General features: G+C 40.7%; 1 protein-coding gene across 3 annotated transcripts in view; it reads right to left on the reverse strand.

The window, feature by feature from the left end:
- Window positions 1-23,592, reverse strand: part of TRIO (trio Rho guanine nucleotide exchange factor) — a 400,776-nt gene that overhangs the window by 202,218 nt on the left and 174,966 nt on the right. For all 3 annotated transcript variants that reach the window (XM_048839610.2, XM_048839611.2, XM_048839612.2), the window contains exon 10: window positions 5,437-5,559. In XM_048839610.2, coding sequence (XP_048695567.2) covers window positions 5,437-5,559 — 123 coding nt within the window. The remainder of the gene's footprint in view (window positions 1-5,436; window positions 5,560-23,592) is intronic.

Raw genomic sequence — 23,592 nt, forward strand, 5'->3', positions numbered from 1 at the left:
CATTTGTCAGCGTCCAAGGTTTTTTAAGATGACAATCTTTTGCCTTACAAGTGGACTGTTAAAGGTAACTGGAATCGAAATCCTATACCTGTGGGGTAAATGTTCTTGTGTGTGCAACACAGATCACGAGAAATTTTAGCTAGCAGGGAAGAAAGGATAGGCTCTAGCGCTGCTTCTTTGAAGGGAAAATTGGTCAATTTGATAGTAACTGTTACTACTCACTTGTGGCTTGTGCGTGTAATACTGAAAATTTTGTCCATGTGTGTTACAATCACCATATTTTGAGATAGTCATACCTAAGGCTATGATTTTGTCACTGAAGTCATGGAATCCATGACTTCCAGAGACCTCTATGATTTCAGCCCATGGTGGCTAGGAGTTGCAGGGTCACCCTGCCACGGTGACCTTGCAGCTCTGTGCTGCTTCAGGCAGCGGAGGGACCCTGCAGCTCAGTACCATCTCAGGGGGCGGGGGGATCTCGCAGCTCCTGGCCATCTTGGGCAGTGGGTGCCCCTAGAGCTCTGAGCCCCCATAGGCAGTGGGGGCCACTGGAGCTCTGAGCCACAGCCCCCACAGTTGCCCAGCTGCCACGGGTGGTGTGGGGACTTCGCAACTCCACATTTTGTCATGGATATTTTTAGTAAAATCAGGGACAGGTCACAGGCTTCCATTAATTTTTCTTTATTGCCTATCCATTACTCTTACTAAAAATATCTGTGATCAAATATTAGCCTTTTTCATAACTGCTAAAGAAAGCATTTTAACCTATAGCCAATGTAACAAATCCCCTTTGCATTTGCATTGATGGGATACATAAACATACTGCAGGCCCTTATTATAGAAGACCAATGCTATCCAGTACAGTGAGCAGATGAAAATGTCAATCTTTCATCAGACTATTTAACCTGTGATGACACTGAAGTCTGCTGACATTACAGGGAATTATGAACACTTTTTGCATATTGTGTGCTAGCTTATTCCATGATTCCTTTGAGCAGTCCTGGGGAGTTGGAATCTGAATTACCCTGGAGAAACAGCATAGGAGGAAAAAAGGACAGATCACCTGCCTGAACTTGTCAGCTCCTTAGCTGAAAGTGAATAGTTCAGCATTTAATAGAGGCTCCAGGTGATTGAGCAATGTAGCCAGGTGGGATTTCAAGGGGTTGATGCCTTCTCATTTTTTTTTTGTAGAGTTGACTCTGATAACCCCAGGTGTGGCCAGGTTCTCTGATCAAAGGAAAAATGTGAATAACTTGAAATGTACGTAGGGAATAAGTACATTTCATCTGCAGTCACTCTTACAGGACATAATGCATCTCATAGCAAAAAACTGTCATATGCCCGCACACAAGTGAACAGCAGGAGTATGTGACGGACATTACATTCATTGTTATGTTAAGCCCTGAAGTATAAAAATCAACGGTCTTATTTGGAATACACAAAGCAGGGATGCATGTTTGTTGCCTGCTTATATTTGGTTTAGAGAAGGGAAAAAATCTTGAAGGGTGTGCCTGTCTTGGCAATCACCACAGAACCAGAAGTTAGAGATGAAAAAAAAGACTTATTAGGTCATCTTGTCTATCCTTTTGCCAGTGAAGGATTGTTTCCTACAGTATATTTAAGCACTTTGTCCAGTCTAGTTTTTCAAGTCTCAAGCAATAGATATTCCACCCTTTCCCTGAGAAGATTATTTTTCAATCTAGTAGAGCTCAGCATCAGGAAATTTTTCCTTATTATTCAGCTTAATTTTTTTCCTTTGTTCAGTTTCATTACATTACACCTAAAAATATTCCTCTGGTTGCCTAGATCAGAGGTTCTCAAACATGTGAGGTGAGGTGGTGGCCTTGGGAGGAACAGGGTGTAGGTGGAGGGGGGCAGTGGGGTGAGAAAACGGGGTGGGAGGAATTTGGGATGTGTAGGGCTGCGGCAGATAGAGAAAGAGGCAACTTTCCCCAGCTCCAGGGCTGTGGCTGCCGGGGAGAGATGGCCCTCCTTCCCAGCCTCAGCTCTGTGGCTGCTGTGACGGGGGAGAGAGGGCACATCCATCGAATTAGAAAGGTAAGACTACTGATATTAAAATATGAATTGTGTGCTTTTATTTGTAGAACAAAAAAAGTTTATTTATTGAGGTGGTTTTTTTATATCGCGCTTTTATCCAAAGCACTTTACAATAATTAGCTAACAGTACAAACAACAGTTGGAAAGATCATTAAGTGGTCCGCCAAGACCTGCAGCAATTTTCAAGTGGTCCACGGAAAAAAAAAAGTTTGAGAACCACCAGCCTAGATCAATTCCTCTGTCCCAGATGTTTACACCCTTCCAATACTTTCACCCTGTTCTCTCTTAGGGCATGGCTACACTTGCGAGTTAGAGCGCATTAAAGCAGCACTGGGCGCCCTAGCTCACTACCTGTCCACACTGGGAAGGCACGTACAGTGCTCTGACTCCATGACTAGAGCGCTCCTGGTACTCCACCTCGGGGAGAAGATTAACACTTGTTGCACCTTGGCTGAAATGCCCAGGTATCAGTATGAACGAGGTGTTGCATTACTGCGCTTTGATCAGCCTCCGGAAACGTCCCATAATCCCCTTAAGTCAAGTGGCCACTCTTGTCATTGTTTTGGAATCACTGCAGGAATGCGGATATGCCCTTTGAAAGCTCCATTTCTGACTCCCGGCATGCTTATCTGCTCCAAGACAAAGCAACCATTAGCATGGAATGCTGTGTGAGAGAGAGAGAGGCTGGGGGAAGGGGGTCTGCTGCTGTCTGAACTTACAAGACAGCATGCTGACATGCTCTCAGCCCCCCAAAAACCTACTCTCTTCTCCCCCCACATACACACAACACACTCCCTGTCACACTCCCCCTCCCCCTCCCCCCATTTGAAAAGCACATTGCAGTCACTTGCATGCTGGGATAGCTGCCCATAATGCACCGCTCCCAATGCTGTGGCAAGTGCCACAAATGTGGCCATGCCAGTGCGCTTGAAGCTGTCAGTGTGAACACACACTGCCGCGCTTTCCCTACTGCGCTCTGGTTTAACTCAAAACACCCTACATCTGCAAGGGTAGCCATACCCTTAGTCACGTTTTGTTCTTTTAATCCTTCTACTCATGTATCACAGTGTAAAATACCTAATGGGACTTCATCTCCAGCATCTTAATCAAAGAGGGTCTGGACTCTCTGATGCAGAAAGTAATGACTCTGAATGTGAAACAAAAGACACATTTGCTATAAATGAAAAATTAAGAGTGTGTATGGAATCCAGTGTCTGTGTATAGCCCTAAGGTTGTTTCAGTGTCTTTGAGCCCTTTATCAGATATTGTCATGAGAGATCTGGTTTTCTCATGGTGTTTCAGTTCCTGAGTAGTGGAAATGCTCTAAGACATGCTCTCAACATTACAGGTCCATAAATGGCTACCTTGTGCATTAAACAGGAAAACTAATACAAACAAAACCCACATCTTGTGAACACACAAATATTTGACTCCTCACTCACACTTTGATCAATCCACTATACTGTCTATTAAATCTGTACTTCTGATTCTGTTAATACTTCACAGTATTCTGGTTGCCTGACTGCCACCCCAGCAGTCATTAGCAAAAAACACCCAATGGGAAAACACCACAACTTCCCAATTTAAACGCTAACATTCCCCTGGTAAACAAACCAGCTTAGTCAGACCTACTATATATGATTTGCCTTAGCATACATGTTTGCCAGGATAATTCGTCAATAAAACTGGCTAGCAGATAACCCTGACAGTGCAAGCGTCACCAGCAGCGTGTGTGTTGAAGCTAAGTGTCAGCTACACAAGCGTTGTTATTTTTCCCATTTTTGATGATTGGTATCACAATAGCTTTCCCTCCAAGTTGTCTGGTAACTCTCTCTCCAAGGCTTGTCTTTTCAAGCGCTATAAGCTGTGATTTCACTAATTACAACTCAATGTATTTTAAGATAAAACCCAGATATATTCATTTCTTTGATGTCTTCCAAGCCTTTTTTGTGACCATGCTGTATTTCCAAGGTACATATTAGCTGTAGCTCACGAAAGCTTATGCACAAATAAATTGGTTAGTCTCTAAGGTGCCGCAAGTCCCCCTTTTCTTTTTATTAATTCCCAGTTACACATTACTTATCTTCCAAGTTAAAGCCAGACATACAAAAGCATTCAATAGGCTCAGTCATTTCTCTCAGATCATAAGCTTTGAAAAAAAGCTCTGGTGAATAAAAACTGAATTTGTAAACATTACTGGTAGTCTTACTCGATGCGAGAGCTGGTCGAAAATATTCTGAACGTTTTCCACCCAACAATGTTGATTTCACGGAAACCAGGCATGCTGGCCACCCAGCTTCCACACATGCCTGGCTTGAAATTCAGCAGCCAGGGAATGTTGGAGCCTGGGGGGCAGGGACTGGAATTACTCAAACAATCCCATTTTGGTTCTTCTGAAATGCAAGGATTTTTAAGTTTCACAGTAACAGCCGTGTTAGTCTGTATCCGCAAAAAGAAAAGGAGTACTTGTGACACCTTAGAGACTAACCAATTTATTTGAGCATAAGCTTTCGTGAGCTACAGCTCACTTCATCGGATGCATACTGTGGAATTTTTAAGATGTTCCTCCCATGGAAGGTTGCACATATCTGAATTTTTGTTCTGATTAGGAATTAATGTTTTTATCTTATTTGAGAAACGTGAAGTTTTTCACAGGATGGAAATTCCAGTATCTGCACAACCTGCACCAGAACTTGAATTGTAAACATTCAGCTCAGAAGAAATGTGTCTATTGTTTCATCACCGAGCATGCATATTAAACTCATTTGTTTTAACAGGGAGAATGGTCGTCAATCTTAACTCAAACAACATGAGCATGAGTCCTTAAGTCCCAACTTTGTTTTACAATCTTCTCATTTTCCTATTGATGTTTCTGTAGCCAAACAAAGGTATTGTTACATTTATGAGATTGATGTGAATACTTAAACCCGTGGTTAAAAAACTGTGTTTACTATCATGTGTTTTAATTGGTTATGTTGAATGGCTGACTGACACTGAGTTTATCAGATGGGTGTTTGATTTTTACAAACAATGGAGTGTGCCTACTTGCACCCAATCGGATATAAAAGATTTCAGAGATTTACTGATTGTTGTTCTTGCAAGCATCATTTTCACTTTTTGCAGTGGATGCATTGCTTTTTGCTTTCAATATTTTTATGCACAATTGAAAACTCAAATAAAAATCTACTCGAGAAGTTAAGTTAAAAGGAAACACTCAGAATTTAAATTTGCATGGTGTCTGGATTCATTTTTTTCTTACCAGAGCACTCAATGTGCCCAACCCTACAATGTCAAGTAGGCAATTTAAGGCACCACTGAACAGTGATATAGGTGCAATTGTTTAACAGGATGTGGGTTTAACATGTTTGAAACATTTACCTGTGCTACTTCTTCAAAGTCTTCATGGCGTTTCTGCAAAGCTCTGGCCCGATGCAGGGACTTTCCTACCCCAGTATGTTTGCTAAGGAAAGCTTCTCCATGGTTCTCAATCCAGTCCAATACCTGCAACAAAAAGACAACCATATAAAATATAGCTTCAATGCATGCCTCTCTGTTTTGCTTCCAGAGCCTGCTTCCTGCAGTGGGAGAAATAAAAAGCAATAAAACCAAGCTATCAAAGAAATTGAGGAGCAGTTAGTTAGGCAACAATCTACGAAGAACTGTATTGATAGTTCTGACGTCAGTTTTCCCTTTACAAAATTTTAATAAAGCTTACATTGAAAGCTATGTTTACAGTTTCTAAACCGGTAGCCATCTAAATCGAGCAAGATTATACAGTACATGTTGACAGAGTTCCAACAAGGCCCAGCGGACTCCACAGCAAGGACAACCTAAGTTCCACAGCAGGGTCCATGGATTCTGAGCACTACGATTTGACATGCTGTAAATTCTGTAGCAATTTAGTGTAAAGTCCGGTTTTTAATTAATTGAACACACAGCACAGTATGTATTTTATCTTCGCTGATGTAGAACTGATTTACATACTCTCTACATTTGTTTGTATTTATTTTTATAACTTCAGTGCACCACAAAAGTAATGAGGAGAGTTAGAGGTTTTGGCAGCTGGATATAGGGTGACCAGGCAGCAAGTGTGAAAAATCGGGACAGGGGGTAGGGGGTAATAGGACCCTATATAAGAAAAAGACCCAAAAATCAGGACTGTCCCTATAAAATTGGGACATCTGGCCACCCTAGCTGGAGAGGAGAGAGTTGGAACTTTTGGCACTGAGGGAAATGTTGGGTCTGTTACAGATAAGCATATTAGATTGATGTTTCCACTACTGTAGAGTAGTGAAAACATTTATGTTGGCATTTAAACAGTCATTAGGCACTGAGTTAATTTTCTGTAGATAAGTGAGGGAAGTTCATATTTTTGCAGAGCAATTGTTTCAGGTTCTTTGGAGACTGGCGGTATATCTACACTGCAATAAGACACCTGTGCCAGCTGACTTGGGCTTGTGGGTCTCCGCTGCGGGGTTGTTTAACTGTGGTGCAGATGTTTGGCCTTGTGCTGCAGCCCGAGCTTTGGGATGCTCCTCCCTTGCAGGTTTCTAGAGCCCGGGCTCCAGCCTGAGCCTAAATATCTACATTGCAATTAAACAACCCCGCAGCCAGAGGCCCGCGAGCCCAAGTCAGCTGACAGGAGCCAGACGCGGATGTTTAATTGCAGCGTAGAGATACCCTGAGACAACTGCAACGGTTTACCTCAATGCAAATGGAGTAACCTTCACAACCATGAGAGTTTTTTGGTGTTGTTTTTTAAATGAAAGCTTTGGGCTTGTCTACACTTACATGTTGCAGCGCTCTAACTTACTGGCTCAGGGGTGTGAAAAATCCCCCTCCCCCCAAGTGCAGCAAGTCTGAGAGCTTTAAAGCACTAGTGTGGACAGGCTCTGAGCTAATCCCCTCGTGGAGGTGGATCCCCAGGAGCGCTGGGAGAGCTCGCGACAACACTCGCACTTCAAAGCGCTGCGGCGGGAGCGCTCCCGCGGCAGCACTTTGGAAGCTTCCAGTGTAGCCATGCCCGTAAGACTCTGGGAGCATAATTCTGCAGTTTTTTGAGTCACTGAACACAAGGCCTTGAATAATTTGACATTTTTTCTGTAATAAACCAATAATGGACTTCACATGATCAAAAAGAACATTTTAATGGATAGCACATTTAAGTTCTACTTCTCAAGAGAGTTCCTAGCCTCCTAGAGTGCAGTAAGACCAATGGAAGGGTCAGCAATCAAGAAGCCAATCCTAGGATCCTTGCATATTTTCACTGAAAGCTATTAATGTTATAAGTTATGTCTGTGTCACAAGTTTTAATTAAAAAAAATTAGGCTCTCAAAGACAAAAATGATCAATTATGCTATTAATAAGCTAGATCTTTAAACCACACACGACAGTGCCTGCGCCAAGAACTTTGTACAACTGAACTCCATACTGCACAACAGCTTCTACATGTAACAGTATTCTCTACAGTGTTACACACATCCTCTTCATGGTGGTAGAAAAGGGACATCTTTCAGTTGCCTTTTAAACGCACGAAACTTAAGTTTATTACTTTAAATCTTTCAATGAAAATTTAAACATTAGAAAGACTTTATATAGTATTTAATTCCATATAAGCCAAATCATTCCACAAGTCCAAGACTGCTACACAGAACAAGGAGAAACTTCACAGGAGTGATACAATACACATCTTCCAGAATTCAACTTAACCAGGAGGAATCTTATATATATCTCCTATATAATCTCCTATACAATACTACGTAACACAGCCTTCGTCGTAAGTTTTATTTAAGGGCTTCCTTAGAAGTGCACACCCACAGGTCCCCCCGAGATACACTTTCAGGTAGTTTTTTTTCTTTATACCGCATTTAAAAGTTATATTTAGTTTTTAAAAGGTGCAGTTATTAACTGGAAAGAGTGACAACGCTGGTACAGCGGTCTATACATACATTTAAGAGCTGTATGAATCTACATTTGTGACTTCACTTTACATACTCTTACCGCAATACAAAGTAGGTAATTTGTTCATGTGCATTTGTCTTTCCTTTATGTGAAGTTTAAAGCCATAATATTTTATGAAGGTAACAAATTCTGAAATGTTATCCATTTTCTTTATTATAGTAATGATATAAACTAACATTAGAGCTAGGGGATGGGCCGTCTACTTTTAGCTCACCATTTACACAATTGTGATAGTTTACTATCCTTCCAGATAGCTGCCTTCTTTTCAAGTTTTATATAAACTTATGAATTAACCTGAACCCTAAGTAGGGAGCTATCTGGAAAAATAATAAATTACCACAACTGTACTGCTTCTTAAGGCACACCATCAGCTTAATTAGTGAACATCTGTGTTACTGCAGCACCTAGGAGCTAGGGCATTGGTCACAAAGCAAATAACGGGCAGAGCAGGAAACAGACTGCAGAAGCATCCAGAATCCCTGCTCTAGCCACTACTCAACTTTCATTCCATGCATTCGCTTCCAGAAAAGCCCGGTGCTATTCACAACTGTGTGACTATAGCTTGAAATAGAATACAAGTCAGATGCAATTAAAAAGAATTCACCACAATGATTTGTTAAGGCACCTCTAACTTTAAGTTCGATGTGATGGGGTGTTCACCCCTTGCCAGCCCTGAAGGGGCCACAGTGTCTCAGAAAGGGCCAATTAACCTTCACAGTTGCATCTGCAGGGAGGCCTGGCATTTACAAACACTAATTACAGATGAGGCCCAGCTGGGATAGGTTTATAAAAAGAGGAAGTTTGCTAATAGCAAATGGGGCTGCAGTCACTCTCTGGGCCTAGTGAGGCGAGAAGGAGGAAACCCAGGGCGGAACAGAAGCCCTGGGATCCTAATCCTGAGGGAAGGGGTTTACCCAAAACGGGAGAGGAGAAGAAAGCCAGCAGGGGATAGAATAGGAAGAAGCCCCGGAAAACATCAGCCAGGGTAGAGACGGTGTTGACCTTGACTGCTGATTACAGGATCCCTGGGCTGAAAATGGGAGTAGCAGGCGAGCCCGTGTTCCCCTACCAGCCACTGGGAAGTGGCTCAGGGACCGGTGAAGACACCATCTGGACAACTGGACTGTCAAGACATCAATACCCTGGAAGGGGAAAACTACACAGTGAGCCAGCTGGAGGGCTGAGTCATGGAGAGAACAGATGAGGCCAGACAAGAGCTGATCCCCAGACCCACCGCCAGTGGTGAGTGAACCCTTTTACAGTCTGCTTACCTGTATGATCACAATTTAAGTAGTTAACATTTACTCCAGTGAAAGTCTACACTAAGTTATTTTGAGATATTTTGTCTAATTTCTTAAATCTACCTGCTAGAATTCTATACATTATCTCACCTTGTTTACATAATCTGTCAACTTTACTGACTAAATTAAGTTTTTCACGGCTCTTAACTCTTCTTGGCATCTCACAGCCACTACAGTTATGAGGTGGAGGGCCGGGATTCTTTTCTGGCTTGTGCATGACCAGCAAATTTTCTTGCTAAAGTTCCAATCCTGTAACTGTATACTCATGGATAATTTAATGCATGCATATAATTCCAAACTACATTTTTAAATTTAAATGGATTTTTATTTGATGGTGGTGCATACCTCAGATGGAGCCCTTTCTGACTTTGAGATCTGAGTTGGCAAGACTGGCAGTTAGAAAAAAATCTGCTCAAGTTTGTCAACTGATTTCCAGATCACATTTTCTTGACACACACAGTATGCAATCGCATGATGCCACATTCACAGCCACTTAAGATTAGAAACGCTTCAAAAAATCACTCTGGGACATGTGTCTGGGGTCCAACACTAAAGAGACAATAGAGAAAAACAATATTGCTGTTAAATAATTTTTCCTAAAAAATTTATACATCAAATTTACCAGTTTTATAGTTTATTCTTGGATTGTCTTTAATTTTGTTCTTTGAAAGCGAAAGGGTAACTGGAGATGGTGCAGAAAAAAGTGTAATTAAGAAACATGGTCATGCCTAGTATGCATTCACAATGATTACATTTTCTCCATAACTATTTAATAAAATCCATTTATAAAATTTGTACTTAAAGGTGATTGAAACAAAAGACTGATTTTCTCTCTGGCCTTGAAACACATCTATTAAAAACACAGACACTGAAAGCAGTAGAATTTCTCTTTCAGTTTAGTTTAACAAATAAAGAGAACAGTTTTAAACCTTACTGTAAAGCTAGGCTTGGCAGAATTGGGGGCGGGGGTTGTTAGTTGGGTTTTTTTTTAAATAATTTTGACAGATATCAGTATTTTAAAGCTTTTTTATTTTTATCCATATAAATGTTCACAGTTGTGGGAAATCAGGGGGCCAGGTCAGACAATAATTATTTAATGACAGTAGACACAGATTCGAAAAGTTAACGCTTTATAACTGTTAAAACAGTCACCATATACATGTCAAAATATAAAAAATAAATATCCTTAAATCAAACCCTCAAAGTTCTCAAGCAGCATTTTTGTTACTTTGCCTATCTGTAAATTTCATTTATTGTTAATGGAAATTTTTCTTCATTTGTTAGTGTGTGTATGGTGAAATCAAGGTTTATTGACATTACTGATAAAAATCTAACCCTTTCAATCCTAACTACAGTTAATATCCCGTAATACCCTCTTGGAAACAAAACCACAAACCAAACTTTGAATTTATAATAGCTCATACTTTCTAATTATTTCAAGATTTGTATCTTTAGCAACAATAACAGAACAGTCCCTACTTGAGAAATCTCAATGACAATTTCAAGACCATGCACCTTCAGAAAAATGATGCATTAAGTGGAAAGCAGTTGGGCTGTTGCCTGTCTTGTGCAGAAGTTCATATTTTGATCTATATTAAGACTGATAGGCATTTAGAACGATGAATATCCATACAACATTCATCTCTAAGAACTTCATCACACGCCCACAATTTTTACTTGACTTTACCAACTTCTAAAGCAGCCATATGTCTTACCAGGTCCACTGAGAGCCCAGAAGGCAGATACAAGCTTTGAACCTACAATCAGGCAAAACTCATCAACTCCAATAGTATCTATTCTGGGCACTAGTTTGTAACTGAAAGCCAGTTTCAAAACCACACATAATTGTAAGTAAAAGGTCCAACATACCACAATTGTACTACTGTAATTAAAAGCAGTAATGAAAGCAAGATTTTGTTCAGTTCCATGCATTCTGTACAGATGCACTCACTTCATTAGCACATTCCAGTGCATTTCCCTTATTTCCAAAGAGCTCCAATTTAATTTAAATCTGTCCAAAATAACATTTTCAAGAATTCCATGTACTGTAGTGGCTTACTTGACATCCCTGTACTACTTGTGCTGGTCAGATGAAGTTACACAGCCTTCAAACAGGGAAGTTCAGTTGCATGCCCTCCTCCCCAGAAGACGATAGAAGGAAATGAAAATCTCTGATATTAGCCAGGCTTGTTGCATAAACACATGGCTGCACAAAATGAGGAAGACACTGAAGATTCTGTCATATGTAGGGAGAATGAAGCCCAGAGACTGGGACTGAAAGACTTTTCAATGGTCTACCTACAGTTGGTGCGCATCTCTGTATGCAATAATTTTAAAAAATCAAGACCGATGCTTAAGTGGACAGAAACACCTCGGTCAGCAGGAATAAGGAGGAAAATCATGTGTCAATGAGTACCTACTGGTGATGCATTTTCAGAGTTCCTGGCTAGTTTCAAGGAGGCCATTCTCCTAACATTTCAGATGTGAAACTAAGGTGAACTAAGAATGCAGAAGGGTTATGATTATAAAGACAAATTCTGCTCTCAATTGCATTAGACTTCCAGAGTTAATTCAGATTTACATAGATTTTACTGACAACAGAATCTGGCCAACAGAGGAGTAAGTGGAAAGCACTGAATATAGGACTGAGGCAGACTCTGCACTCCACACAGTGATCGTGATGCCCTGACTTTCCAAATGGTGCAGGTGGGGTGATTCCCTCGGGGGAAAAAGTAAATGGTCTATGAATAAAGCCACAAAAACTGAGCAACACTACTTTCCCCAAAGTGAACCTAGCACTACTTCACATCTTTTTACTAGGGCTGTAGATTAATCGCAGTTAACTCATGCAATTAACTCAAAAAAATTAATCGCGATTAATCGGTTTTAATCACACTGTTAAACAATAGAATTAACTGAAATTTATAAAATATTGTGGCTGTTTGCCTACATTTTCATATATATTATATTCTATGTTGTAACTGAAACCAGTGTATATTTATTATATTTGCACTGTAAAAATGATAAAACAAAAGAAATAGTATTTTTCAATTCACCTCATACAAGTTCTGTAGTATAACCTGTCATGAAAATGCAACTTACAAATGTAGATTTTTTTTGGTTACATGACTGCACTCAAAAACAAAACAATGTAAAACTTCAGAGCCTACAAGTCCACTCAGTCCTACTTCTTTTTCAGTCAATCACTCAGAGACAAACAAGTCTGCTTACATTTACAGGAGATAATGCTGCCCTCTTCTTACTTACAGTGCCACCAGAAAGTGAGAATAGGCATTGTAAGGTATTTACATGCCAGATATGCTAAACAGAAGTCTTTAAAGAGCAACACTCTGATGCAGAAACTACAGAACCCAAAACATCAAAAAAGAAAACAACCTTCCGCTGGTGGCATCTGACTCAGATAATGAAAATGAACATGCATCAGTCCATACTACTTTGGATTGTTATCGAGCAGAACCTGTCATCGGCATGGACCCATGTCCCCTGGAATGGTGGTTGAAACATGAAGGGACGTCAAGAATTATAACATTCAAAAACCAGTCGGAAAACATTTCAATCTCTCTGGTCACTCGATTACAGACCTAAAAGTCGCAATTCTGAACAAAAAAACTTCAAAAACAGACTCCAATGAGAGACTGCTGAATTGGAATTAATTTGCAAACTGGACACCATTAAATTAGTCTTGAATAAAGACTGGGAGTGGATGTGTCATTACACAAAGTAAAATTATTTTCCCATGTTTACCCCCCCCCCCCCCGGTTCCTCACACGTTCTTGTCAACTGCTGGAAATGGCCCACCCTGATTATCACGACAAAAGGTTTTTTTTCTCTCTCCTGCTGGTAATAGCTCACCTTACCTGATCACTCTTGTTACACTGTGTATGGTAACACCCACTGTTCCATGTTCTCTGTGTATATAAAATCTCCCCACTGTATTTTTCACTGCATGCATCCGATGAAGTGAGCTGTAACTCACGAAAACTTATGCTCAAAGAAATTGGTTAGTCTCTAAGGTGCCACAAGTACTCCTTTTCTTTCGGGCATTTGACATGTAAATATCTTGTGACACTGGCTACAACAGTGCCTTGTGAATGCCTGTTCTCACTTTCAGGTGACACTGTAAATAAGAAGTGGGCAGCATTATCTCCTGCAAATGTAAACAAACTTACTTGTCTGAGCAATTGGCTGACCAAGAAGTAGGACTGAGTGGACTTGCAGCCTCTAAAAATTTGGATTGTTTTATTTTTGAATGCAGTTTTTTTTGTACATAATGCTACATTTGTAAGTTCAACTTCCATGATAAAGTGATTGCACTACAGTACTTGTATTAGGTGAATTAAAAAATACTATTTCTTTTGGGGGTTTTTTTTACAGTAAAAATACTTGTAATCAAAAATAAATATGAAGTGAGCACTGTACACTTCGTATTCTGTGTTGTAACTGAAATAAATATATTTGAAAATGTAGAAAACATCCAAAAATATTTAAATAAATGCTAGTCAAGTTTTTTAATCACTCAATTAATCACAATTAATTTTTTTAATCGCTTGACAGCCCTACTTTGTACTCATCTTTCCAACTTTAGTTCCTATATTAATCTCCTCAGTTGCAGTGCAGTATCTGGTATAGCTTCCCAGAGAGTCACATGGTTCCACAGCTAATCTTGGAAAATATTTCAGTAAGGATTCAGTTCAGGAAGGTGACTGCTTGTAGAAGTATAATCACTTTTAAATGTGAGTAATCCTGCCAACAACAGTTCTGCCTATCCCCTTCTAGAGCTGTCAGTGGGGCCTTCTGCGCAACAGTGTACCATTTGAGCCAAAGGAGCCGCTTCATTAGCGGCCTTTTAACTTTTTATGTTGATTAGCCACAATCCTACCCTGAGCAGAGTTTTGGCTCCAGGAAGGAAGATCCAGAGACTCCATGAAGTCCACTAAGGACTAGACTGCTGTGACTGAAAGTACATGGAAGGCACTCCAATATTATGGTGAGGGGGAACAGTATAAGACCTTCAGAGAGAGAAGGACAGAGACCCATATTGCAATACCATGTGTTACACAAACACTATCCAAAGTTGTGCTTAACAGTAGTAGTCTCAAAGATCTCAAAGGGCCTACTCTTAGAGGTCCTTTTGATGGTGATATGCTGAAAACTGTGTTAAAATGATAAGATATCAGTTTAAATTTTCAGGGGTTTTCCAAATCATCCTTGCAGCTAGGGGGGTTGGTAGGGAATGTGCGATCTGGGTCTTTAGCAGTGAGTGTGCAAAGAATTAGTTTAGAGCAAAGTGGGGTAAGTTATGCCTTGCTACCTTAAGGAGAAGCCTGTTTTCTCTGTTTTTGGTTCTTGTGTAGTAGGGTTTGGGATTCTGAGAAGTAAATGTTATGTTGCAACCTTCCAGAAAGAGGTTTTTTTTGTTTTGTTTTGTTTTTTTTTAATAGTTTTACTGAACTTCTCTGTCCATGAACATAACACCACCAACGTCCTGGGAGTTCTGTTTAATGAGATTGCACTGCATGACTTAAATGCTTACTTTTTTCCCCACAATCATTGATTTCAAATGAGATTGATGACTGTGTAAAAATAGTAATTTAGAAACGTGTTACTGCAATTTTAGATCAAAATTTGTAATTAACTGCATTACAAAACTTTTTTTAAAAAATGCTACTACTGGTAAAGGCTTTTATTTGAATTTTATATAACTGTTGTAGGCAATAAACCAAATATTGAAAGTTATGGCCCAAATCCTGCAAACAGGTACACAAGTTTAAACATATGCATAGTTCTATTGACATCAATGGACTTCTTACCTAAACTTTAATCGTGCTTAAGTGTTTGCAGTAACTGGAGCAAAACATTATTAAATTTAATATTATTTATTAAAAACGTTGTGGTATACATTCTTTGTCACTTCACAACAAAATCAATTCTGTTTTACCTATTAAAAGTTTAGACTTTCAAAATATTAACCAACTTATTGTGTACTTAATACACATATATTTTTTTTTCCAAAATAGGAACCTGAAGTTTAGCTCTGAAGCCAAGAGTTAAACATGGAAGATGGGATTTTTCTTAAGCACCTAGATATCCTATTATTGTAGCATTGACTGAGAAGCACAAGTCCCATAACTTGAAGCTGAAAGGCTTGATGTGTGATTACAGCCTGGTCAAAGCATTTCTGCTTTCTTGTGGAAACTCAATACATCAGAAAGCAGTGCAATGGCTATTTGCTTATCAATTTTCTATTTATGTTACTCCCACACTAAGGAAGTTATTGAGGTCCTGGATTTGTCTTTATCAACACTGACAACACTTCAAATGTGCATTTCCTTGGTAGAAAATAACTATGTAAAACCTAATATTTTACTAGCAATTAGGAAACCATGCATCCACTTTAGCAAGTTAAGACACTAATATGCAGAGGTGTCTAAGTGACTAGCTACATGTAAATAAAAAATGTGATTTAAATTGAAAAAACATGTTATTTATGCCTGTACTCTGTTCGTTTTTACAGTACATCAACCACCACCTGAAAAGAGCAAGATAAAAGCTTCCAAAAGGGAGTCTGAGAAAATGATCAGAAGTGTTTATCAGTGCATTATAAACACAACTCCATGGGAGAATGCTTGATTTATAATTTCCCTATTTACTTCAAAATTTCAAGTTCAGCAGCAAGTTTTAAAAATCCAAGGCCCCTGAGGAAATTGCTATTTTAAAAATGCTCTTGGGTTACAAAAGTTTCCAATACTTTTCTAGGATCTGCAGACATCTCTTTACACATAAAAACAGAGACAGTAATAACGCCCTTCCCATATTTTTTTAATTGCATTTATTGTGTTGACATTCATATTACAGGTACAATATTTTTCTAAGCCTGTAAATAAACATGCATGTTATTTATTGAACACTCACTTGCTGGTACTTCTAACAACAACACTAACCACTGTCCTGTTATCTTTTTTCCACACATTTTATGCTTCAATACCAAGAGACCAAGTTAGTCCAGTACTTATAGCTTTCATTAAGAAAATGCTGTTAAGCATATTTCCATTTCTCTGATTTATGTATGAGAGTTTTCCCTATCATTCTATTTTCTCCACTATTTTATGAGACATTCCTATATCATTCATAAAAATCCATCCCTTCAGCCTTATCTGCACCACTGATCTATTTTTTATTTCCATACTGAACATTCAGTGCACCTTATGGTATTTAAGATATGTGTTCAATATTTTCATGTTGAGATGGTATGCATTCCTTTCCCATTTGTTGCTCTCATCCTTAAGGAATCTGGAGCTTTGATAAATAAATATAAACCGTTAAATTTAAAAAAGTTAATAATATCCAAATGAGATTAAATAAGTGTGTGTGAGTGAGAGTGAGAGTGAGATTCACAAAATCTTAGGTCTGCTGATCCATACAAGCCCATTGATTGAGAGGGCAAGACACACTGTTTGTCCAAGGAACCACAAAGCACACAGCAAGGTGCATGAGTATGAGAATTAAAACTTCAAATTTCTCTTACACTTCAGACAAATGAATGTTATCAGACTGAGTGCTCTCTTCTTAATTTGGACTGCAGTGACATTTGTTACAGGCTGTGCAGAAATCTTGGTTAAAAAGCAGTTCATTCAGCTAACAAGCTACTATTTTCTCTTATTTCCCCTTCTTAGCAGGGCCTGGGCTACTTTAAGATAGCAATATGCATCACATCTCTAATCAAAATAAAGGTCGGTTACTGTGAAAAATAAGCAAAGCTTCACAATTGGGCTGTGATCTGCTTTTCAATCACAGAACCATTCGGGTCATAAAGGCAGACCACTAGTTCACTTAGCCCTTCCAATCTAACTGTAACAGGATTAATTTGATTATCAAAATCACCTCTGGGAGATAGTATTTATTATTACCAATTATTAAAAAGTAGGCTATGCAATAATGATAGCCTTGCCTTGAAATATAATTGGTTACTGCTGCTAGGTTGCTGAAACCCTGCTATGTGACGGAATGCACAGGCCATTTGTCTTTTCTAGACTGAACATGCCCATTTCAACCCATTTTTCCGTTTCATTTTCCAGACCTTTCATTGTTTTGTTGTGTTGCTGTGATCCCCCAATTTTTTCTCCCTCACCTCCCCCGAATTATTTTGTCATATTTGCTACAAATAACACAGAAAAAATGTTAAATTTACCGAATACCTTCACATTTAAATAAGTCTAGAGTTTTCAAATAAACTAAGCCTACCAATTGCTGTGAAACCCTTTCCCATAGCAATTAGAAAAGGCAGGGGGAACCTGCATGTCCCACAATAGTGACATAATTAAGTTGTGACACAATGAAGGTAATCATCATTTCAGGTCTGACTTTCTGTATCCAATACACAACTAAGAGTGGCATTCCCTTTTAAAAAAAGATTCATTGAGCAGTCGTCCCTGTAGGGGTCAGAGAAAGCAGGAAGAGCAACCACACGCAGCATACGCACAGGTCAAAACGCTACCCAAAGTAAATACATATTTAAGAGGAAATACAAGAAAAACTCGAATTTCTTTCTGGCATATAGACTATTAACATCAATTTTCAAGCCAAAGTATTATTAAGTATTTTATTGACCAAACTTCAGTAAATGTGTCCAGCAACAAGAATTTACCCTCTCTGACATAACACATTTTTGCCAGGTATTTTGTCCACCACCACCTTCAATTTCACGGTCTTTTTCTTTCAACACAGCTGAAAAACTGTAATTCACCCAGAACTGATGCCTGCTGCATTTTATTACATTGAAGCCTTCTTTGTCAAAGCCAGATCTGTTGCTTGCCTTCCCTAGAAACAGTACTTGCCTTTAAACTATATTATTTGAGCTAAAAAGTCCAGATCTAATCTCTTGCACCTCCAGATGCCAGAGATCTCTGTTCAGGGCAGTAACAGACAACATGTTCAAAGTGAGGCTCGGCACACAACTCTTCCTGTGTCGATCCACTTATCCAAAGTCACTACTTGGATAATGTCTGCTAGGCCTATCTTCTCTCAGCTGACTGGCAACTCAGTTCTGTTGTTCTGCCCAGCAACTTTTTCTTCTGACCCAATGTCGTCAAGTTACCATGTTTACTCCTGGGGGAATTCGGCACCACTGTGCAATGCAGACTTTTGCAGAAATTAATGTTGGGTGTGTAGAATTTCCTTTTCCCCCCACAGAAATGGTCAGATCATTTCCTTTACTATATTCTTCTACCTATTGCAAAAACCCAAACAAAACAAAAACAAAAACACAAAAAACACTTTCCACCGTTATAAAGCACCAATTTTAATTGTGTTGCTGCCTCAGCTGAATTTTGCACTCATTGCCAAACCCGTCCAAGGTGCATACTTCGTTTTACTCCCAACAGCTCTTATCCAGTATTTTGTGAAAGGCAGATGTATGTGAGAATTTCATTTACAAGTCATTTTTTTAATCATTTTTAATCTTAATCGACATGCAGATCAGTACCCATAATACAGTGGAATGTGTGGCCAAATCGCCAAGCTAACCCCATAATCACAAGCTATTGATTTATGAACAGATTTATGTTATATCAACTAAAATCCAATTTCAGTAAAACTTAATCATCTATATCTTTTATAAAAGAAACTATAAGCATAAACATGGCCTAATTTCTTTGTCAATTTGGCCCAAAGATGAGTAATGAGTCTCTTTGCTGTGCAATATTTTCTGTATAGTTCTTTTCAGAAACAAGAGAGTCTGCTTCAGCCACACTTCTGTGAATTTTTTTATTTCATTCTGAATCCAGTATCAATTAAATTTTTCTGATATAGATTTGGCTTCACATTGCCATTTGCTCTAAAACTGTGCCACCACAAACAAATAACCCACCCTGTGTGTTCTGAACTGTGTGGTATTGAAGTGTACTACTCATAAATTGTCAGAAGAAATGTCTTCACATTAAATGAGAATTATGCATTGTTCTAAAGATTGACAACGATTGGCAGTTGCTGCAGAGTAATACTCAATGACCCTTCCCCCCCCACACACAGTACCCAAAGACAAAAAAGCCAGTTGTGGTACTCCTACTACAGAACTTCCTTCCAGCCTTGAAGCAACCAACCTTGCTTAAGAACACAATGCCTATTCCCTGTGCTGTGCAGCCACCCTGCAGTGCCAACACTGGCTATCTGGGTAAGATGAAATCCACCACTTGCCTGATTCCGTAAGGATGCCTGACAAAGCAGCAACTTGATCTTGGAGCATCTGTACTGCCAGAGCTCGCCTAAATCTATCTTGCATAAACTCAAGAACTGTGGTAATGATGCAGATGTAGGGATGAGACTGGATACGAATGGGAGAGCCTCAGCCAGGCCATTGGATGGCCTGTATTAGCAGATTTGTTTATGGAAGCTAAAACTGTGGATATTACCTTTCTGAATAACCTTTTCGGCTTAAGAGGCTCTGTTCAAGAACCAGGTAGCTAAGCTAGACTGTCTGGATTCTAAATGCATGAGTGGCCCTATGTAATATCATATACCTTCTAGATGGAAAGCAGATAGGAAATCTTTGCATCACGTCAAGGAGACCAGAAAACAAAGGTGTTGTTGGCCAGAATGGGGATATCGGAATTACCAGTGCTGCTTGTCTTCTGAATCCCTTTTGGCCATCTTTGTTACAAGGCATCTGCTGCCTTGGCTTTGTGATCCCATCAGCAAAAGAAGAACCTGAAACCTTGTGATAAAGGTCGTAGGCAAACCCATCGACTGTTGGGAAACCAAAATCCTTTACCAGGAGACTGAACATCTGTGGATGCAGTTACTATTCTGGATGATCCAACTTTGCCTGCTGAGCCAGTTGGCCATAACATTCTATTTTGCCTTTGATGTGAAGGGAATGAGTAGACTGTAAATTGTTCCCTGCCCAAGTTGATGACAAGGTAAATTTCTTTTTGCAGGACTGTAGACCTTGCTCCCCTTTGTCTGTAGACAAATGACATGGTTGAGGTGTTGTCTATCATGATCTGCACAAGGGAAGTCCCAGTATGGGAGCAAAGCTGTGAGACCACGTTGCATTGCCCTGGATTCTTGTCAGTTTATGTTGTGCGTGTTCTCTTGTTTCAGATCCTTTGGAGAGTCCTTGATTCCATGTAAGCACACCATCCCTCTAGGCTGGCATATGTAGTGATAACTGTCTTGACTGGTTCTCCTATTGGAAAACCCGAATTCAATCTGCTTGGACATGTCCACCATCTGAGTGACCTGAGAATCCTCCTGGGGAGGAAACCCTTTTCTGAGGAGTAGAGGAGAGATACTTGGAAGAAGAAGAAGAGGACGCTCCAGTGGCCTCATGTGAGCAATAGCCCACTGAGAATATCCACATGGGAGACCACTGATCCCAGAAGAGAAAGGAGTGTGGCAAGGGGTAGTCCCCATTGAAAGGTTGACTATTTTGAAAAGATTTCTCAGCTTCTCTGGACTTTCATGCAATAAGGCAGTGGCTCTCAACCTTTCCAGACTACTGTACCCCTGTCAGGAGTTTGATTTTTCCTGTGTCTCCCCCTCACCCACCCCCCAAGCTTCACCTCACTTAAAGACTTCTTCCTTACAAAATCAGGCATACAAAATATAAAAGTGTCACAGCACTCTATTACTGAAAAATTGCTTACTTTCCCATTTTTACTATATAATTCTAAAATAAATCAGATGGAATATAAATACACTGAAATGTAAGTACATAGTATATAGAGCAGTATAAACAAGTCATTGTATGAAATTTTAGTTTGTTCTGACTTTGATAGTACTTTTTGTGTAGCCTGTTAAAACTAGGCAAATATCTAGATGAGTGATGAACTTTGTAGAAGATGGGGGACACATGGAGACTGAGTTAAGAGACTCAAATCATAAAACCATTGCTTCGCAGCAACCCTATTGCTTGGGTATTGCCATCTAGGACTGACTCAGGACAGAGATCACCCAGGAGAGGGTAGACAGAGCAGCTCTCAGATAGCACTACGTCAGTGGTTTTCAAACTTTTGTACTGGTGACCTCTTTCACATAGCAAGCCTCTGAGTGTGACTCCCCTAATAAATTAAAAATACTTTTAAATATATTTAACACCATTATAAATGCTGGAGGCAAAGCAGGGTTTGGGGTGGAGGCTGACCGCTCGTGACCCCCTGAGGGGTCCCAGCCCCCCCAGTTCGAGAACCCCTGCACTACATGCACTTTTTATAAGCTTTTGCAGTGCTGATCCTAAACCAAAGGCCACGGACGGATATTTGTAGTGTTGTGTACTTAAGAGTTAACAGTCTGTTGAATCAGGATAGAGAGACAGGCCTCCTTCGCAGCTATTGATATCGCACAGTCCCCTTCATTGATGGCAGCTAATGTGCATTTTAACATCTTTATTCTGAATTGTGATTCTTCATGGATCTGTTGAGATACCAGAGATTGAGAACAGCTGAGAAGCCTCATGACTTGTTGGGCGGGGGGGGGGAGGAATAATATGGAGCAACCGTCTTATTTCCTGTGAAGTAGGAGAGAGAGAGAGATTCTATTGCTGTCATTTGTAGGATATCTAGGATGACCAGCTGTCTCTCTTTATCTCCTCTTCTTCCACAGGGAGAAGCCCTTAGTCCTCCCTGCTGGTGAGCAAAGCCTATCTGTTCCGCCTCCTAGTGCGGAGAGAAGCGCAAGCCTCAGCCACCTCAACCACCACACGGAGAGCCCAGCCTGCCAACGGATCTGAGTGCTGCACTAGCCGTGCTCCCAGCAGCCATGTGACCTGCGTGCTAACAGCTGCATGGCTGTTGGCACCAACATGCACGGGTGCAATTTACAGGTGCTGGTTGCAACGCCAGCAACCGGCAAGCCAATAGAAAAGGTGCCAGGCTAAAGCTGAGTGGTGCTGTGACCCTTCATGACAGGTCAGAGCACCATTCACTCCGGTTTGGCCTGACTGACCCTCCATCATGACAGAAAATGGGGAGGGAGGATGCCAAATCTGAGTGAGTGGCACTGCAAGCTGGGGTGCCCGCCAATCTCTGGCTTATGTTTTTGGGGACCGCCCACACAAATGAATTCAGGCCCGAAGCCCTGGTCCGAAAGTCTGAGACACACTGATGCCCTTGATCCTGATCCTCCTCAGAAGAGAGGAATTTCAGACAGACAGTCCCATGGGGTGGGGGAGAAGGGCCGTGTTGTTACTCTTTTGAGCAGCTTTCTTGCTCTGAGAAAGTGGCGGTTCGGAATGGACATTGGTGCTGCAATGGGTCCAGAAGGGTCCTCCCTGGGTCCCAAGCTTTGTTCATCGGAGATTCCTGGTTGTGGCCTGGAGATAGGCTGACCCGATTCAAGGAGCACCAGGCTCCAACCCTGTAGGTTCAGAGTCTTTGGCCTACTTACTGCACTGGAAGACAGCAGTTGGGCTGACCCTGCTAGGAAATAATAACCTGGAGTCACTGTAGGGGGCATGCTGTAGAACTGAGGAACGGGTTGGGCCCAGGGGCCCCTTACCAAGGCTCATCCTTGCTCTGCCTCTGGATCCCTATCAGCTCCCTTCTGTCACAGCAGCTGTAGAGTAGGGGCTGCACAGCTGCTCTGCAGTCAGTCGTGGCTGAGAACCTGGGCTCCAGAGGCTGGGTGGGAAGTTTCCCGGGCCTTCTGGTATCTGTACTTCAACCTACGCTCCCCCTGCATGGCCTGGGCCTCCACAGAACAAGCACACATCTCCATGCAGGCACTTCATCAGCAGGGGATGTGCAGAAGAGAATCTGTCTTTCCCTCCCTCCTTAGTGTCTCTGCCATGCTGCACTCAGCATGGGTGAAGGATGAGGGGGAGGGGGCGCAGACTTCCCAGTGAATATGAGGAGAAAGGCAGAGAGGCAGACCAAATCTGGCTGTTTCTCAGAGGTGGAGCCACATCTCCCCTGCCTCTGTCTAACAGACTAGTCTGCCTCCAAGGCTGCACAGGAGCAGAAATCCCAATGTCTAGGATCTGTGGACTTCATTCTGAATAAGAAAGGAGCTGACAGAAGTTGTAGTCTCCTGCTTGGCAAATCCATCACAGTACGGTCTCAATCAGGCACAGCTGATAGCACATTTACTTTTGGATTGACTGTCAATTCTAGGGCACTGTTTAATTGTTGAACAAAAAAAAAAACAAGCTACTGTCTTGGTGGTCTAAGCACAGCTGAGAGTTAGGAGGTCCTCAGCTGCAAGCTAGGATCCACCAGCTACAAACGTGGCCTTGGTTAAGTCACAATCTCTTCAATTC

This window comes from Caretta caretta, chromosome 2, assembly GCF_965140235.1.
Source record: "Caretta caretta isolate rCarCar2 chromosome 2, rCarCar1.hap1, whole genome shotgun sequence".
Classification (NCBI taxonomy): domain Eukaryota; kingdom Metazoa; phylum Chordata; order Testudines; family Cheloniidae; genus Caretta; species Caretta caretta.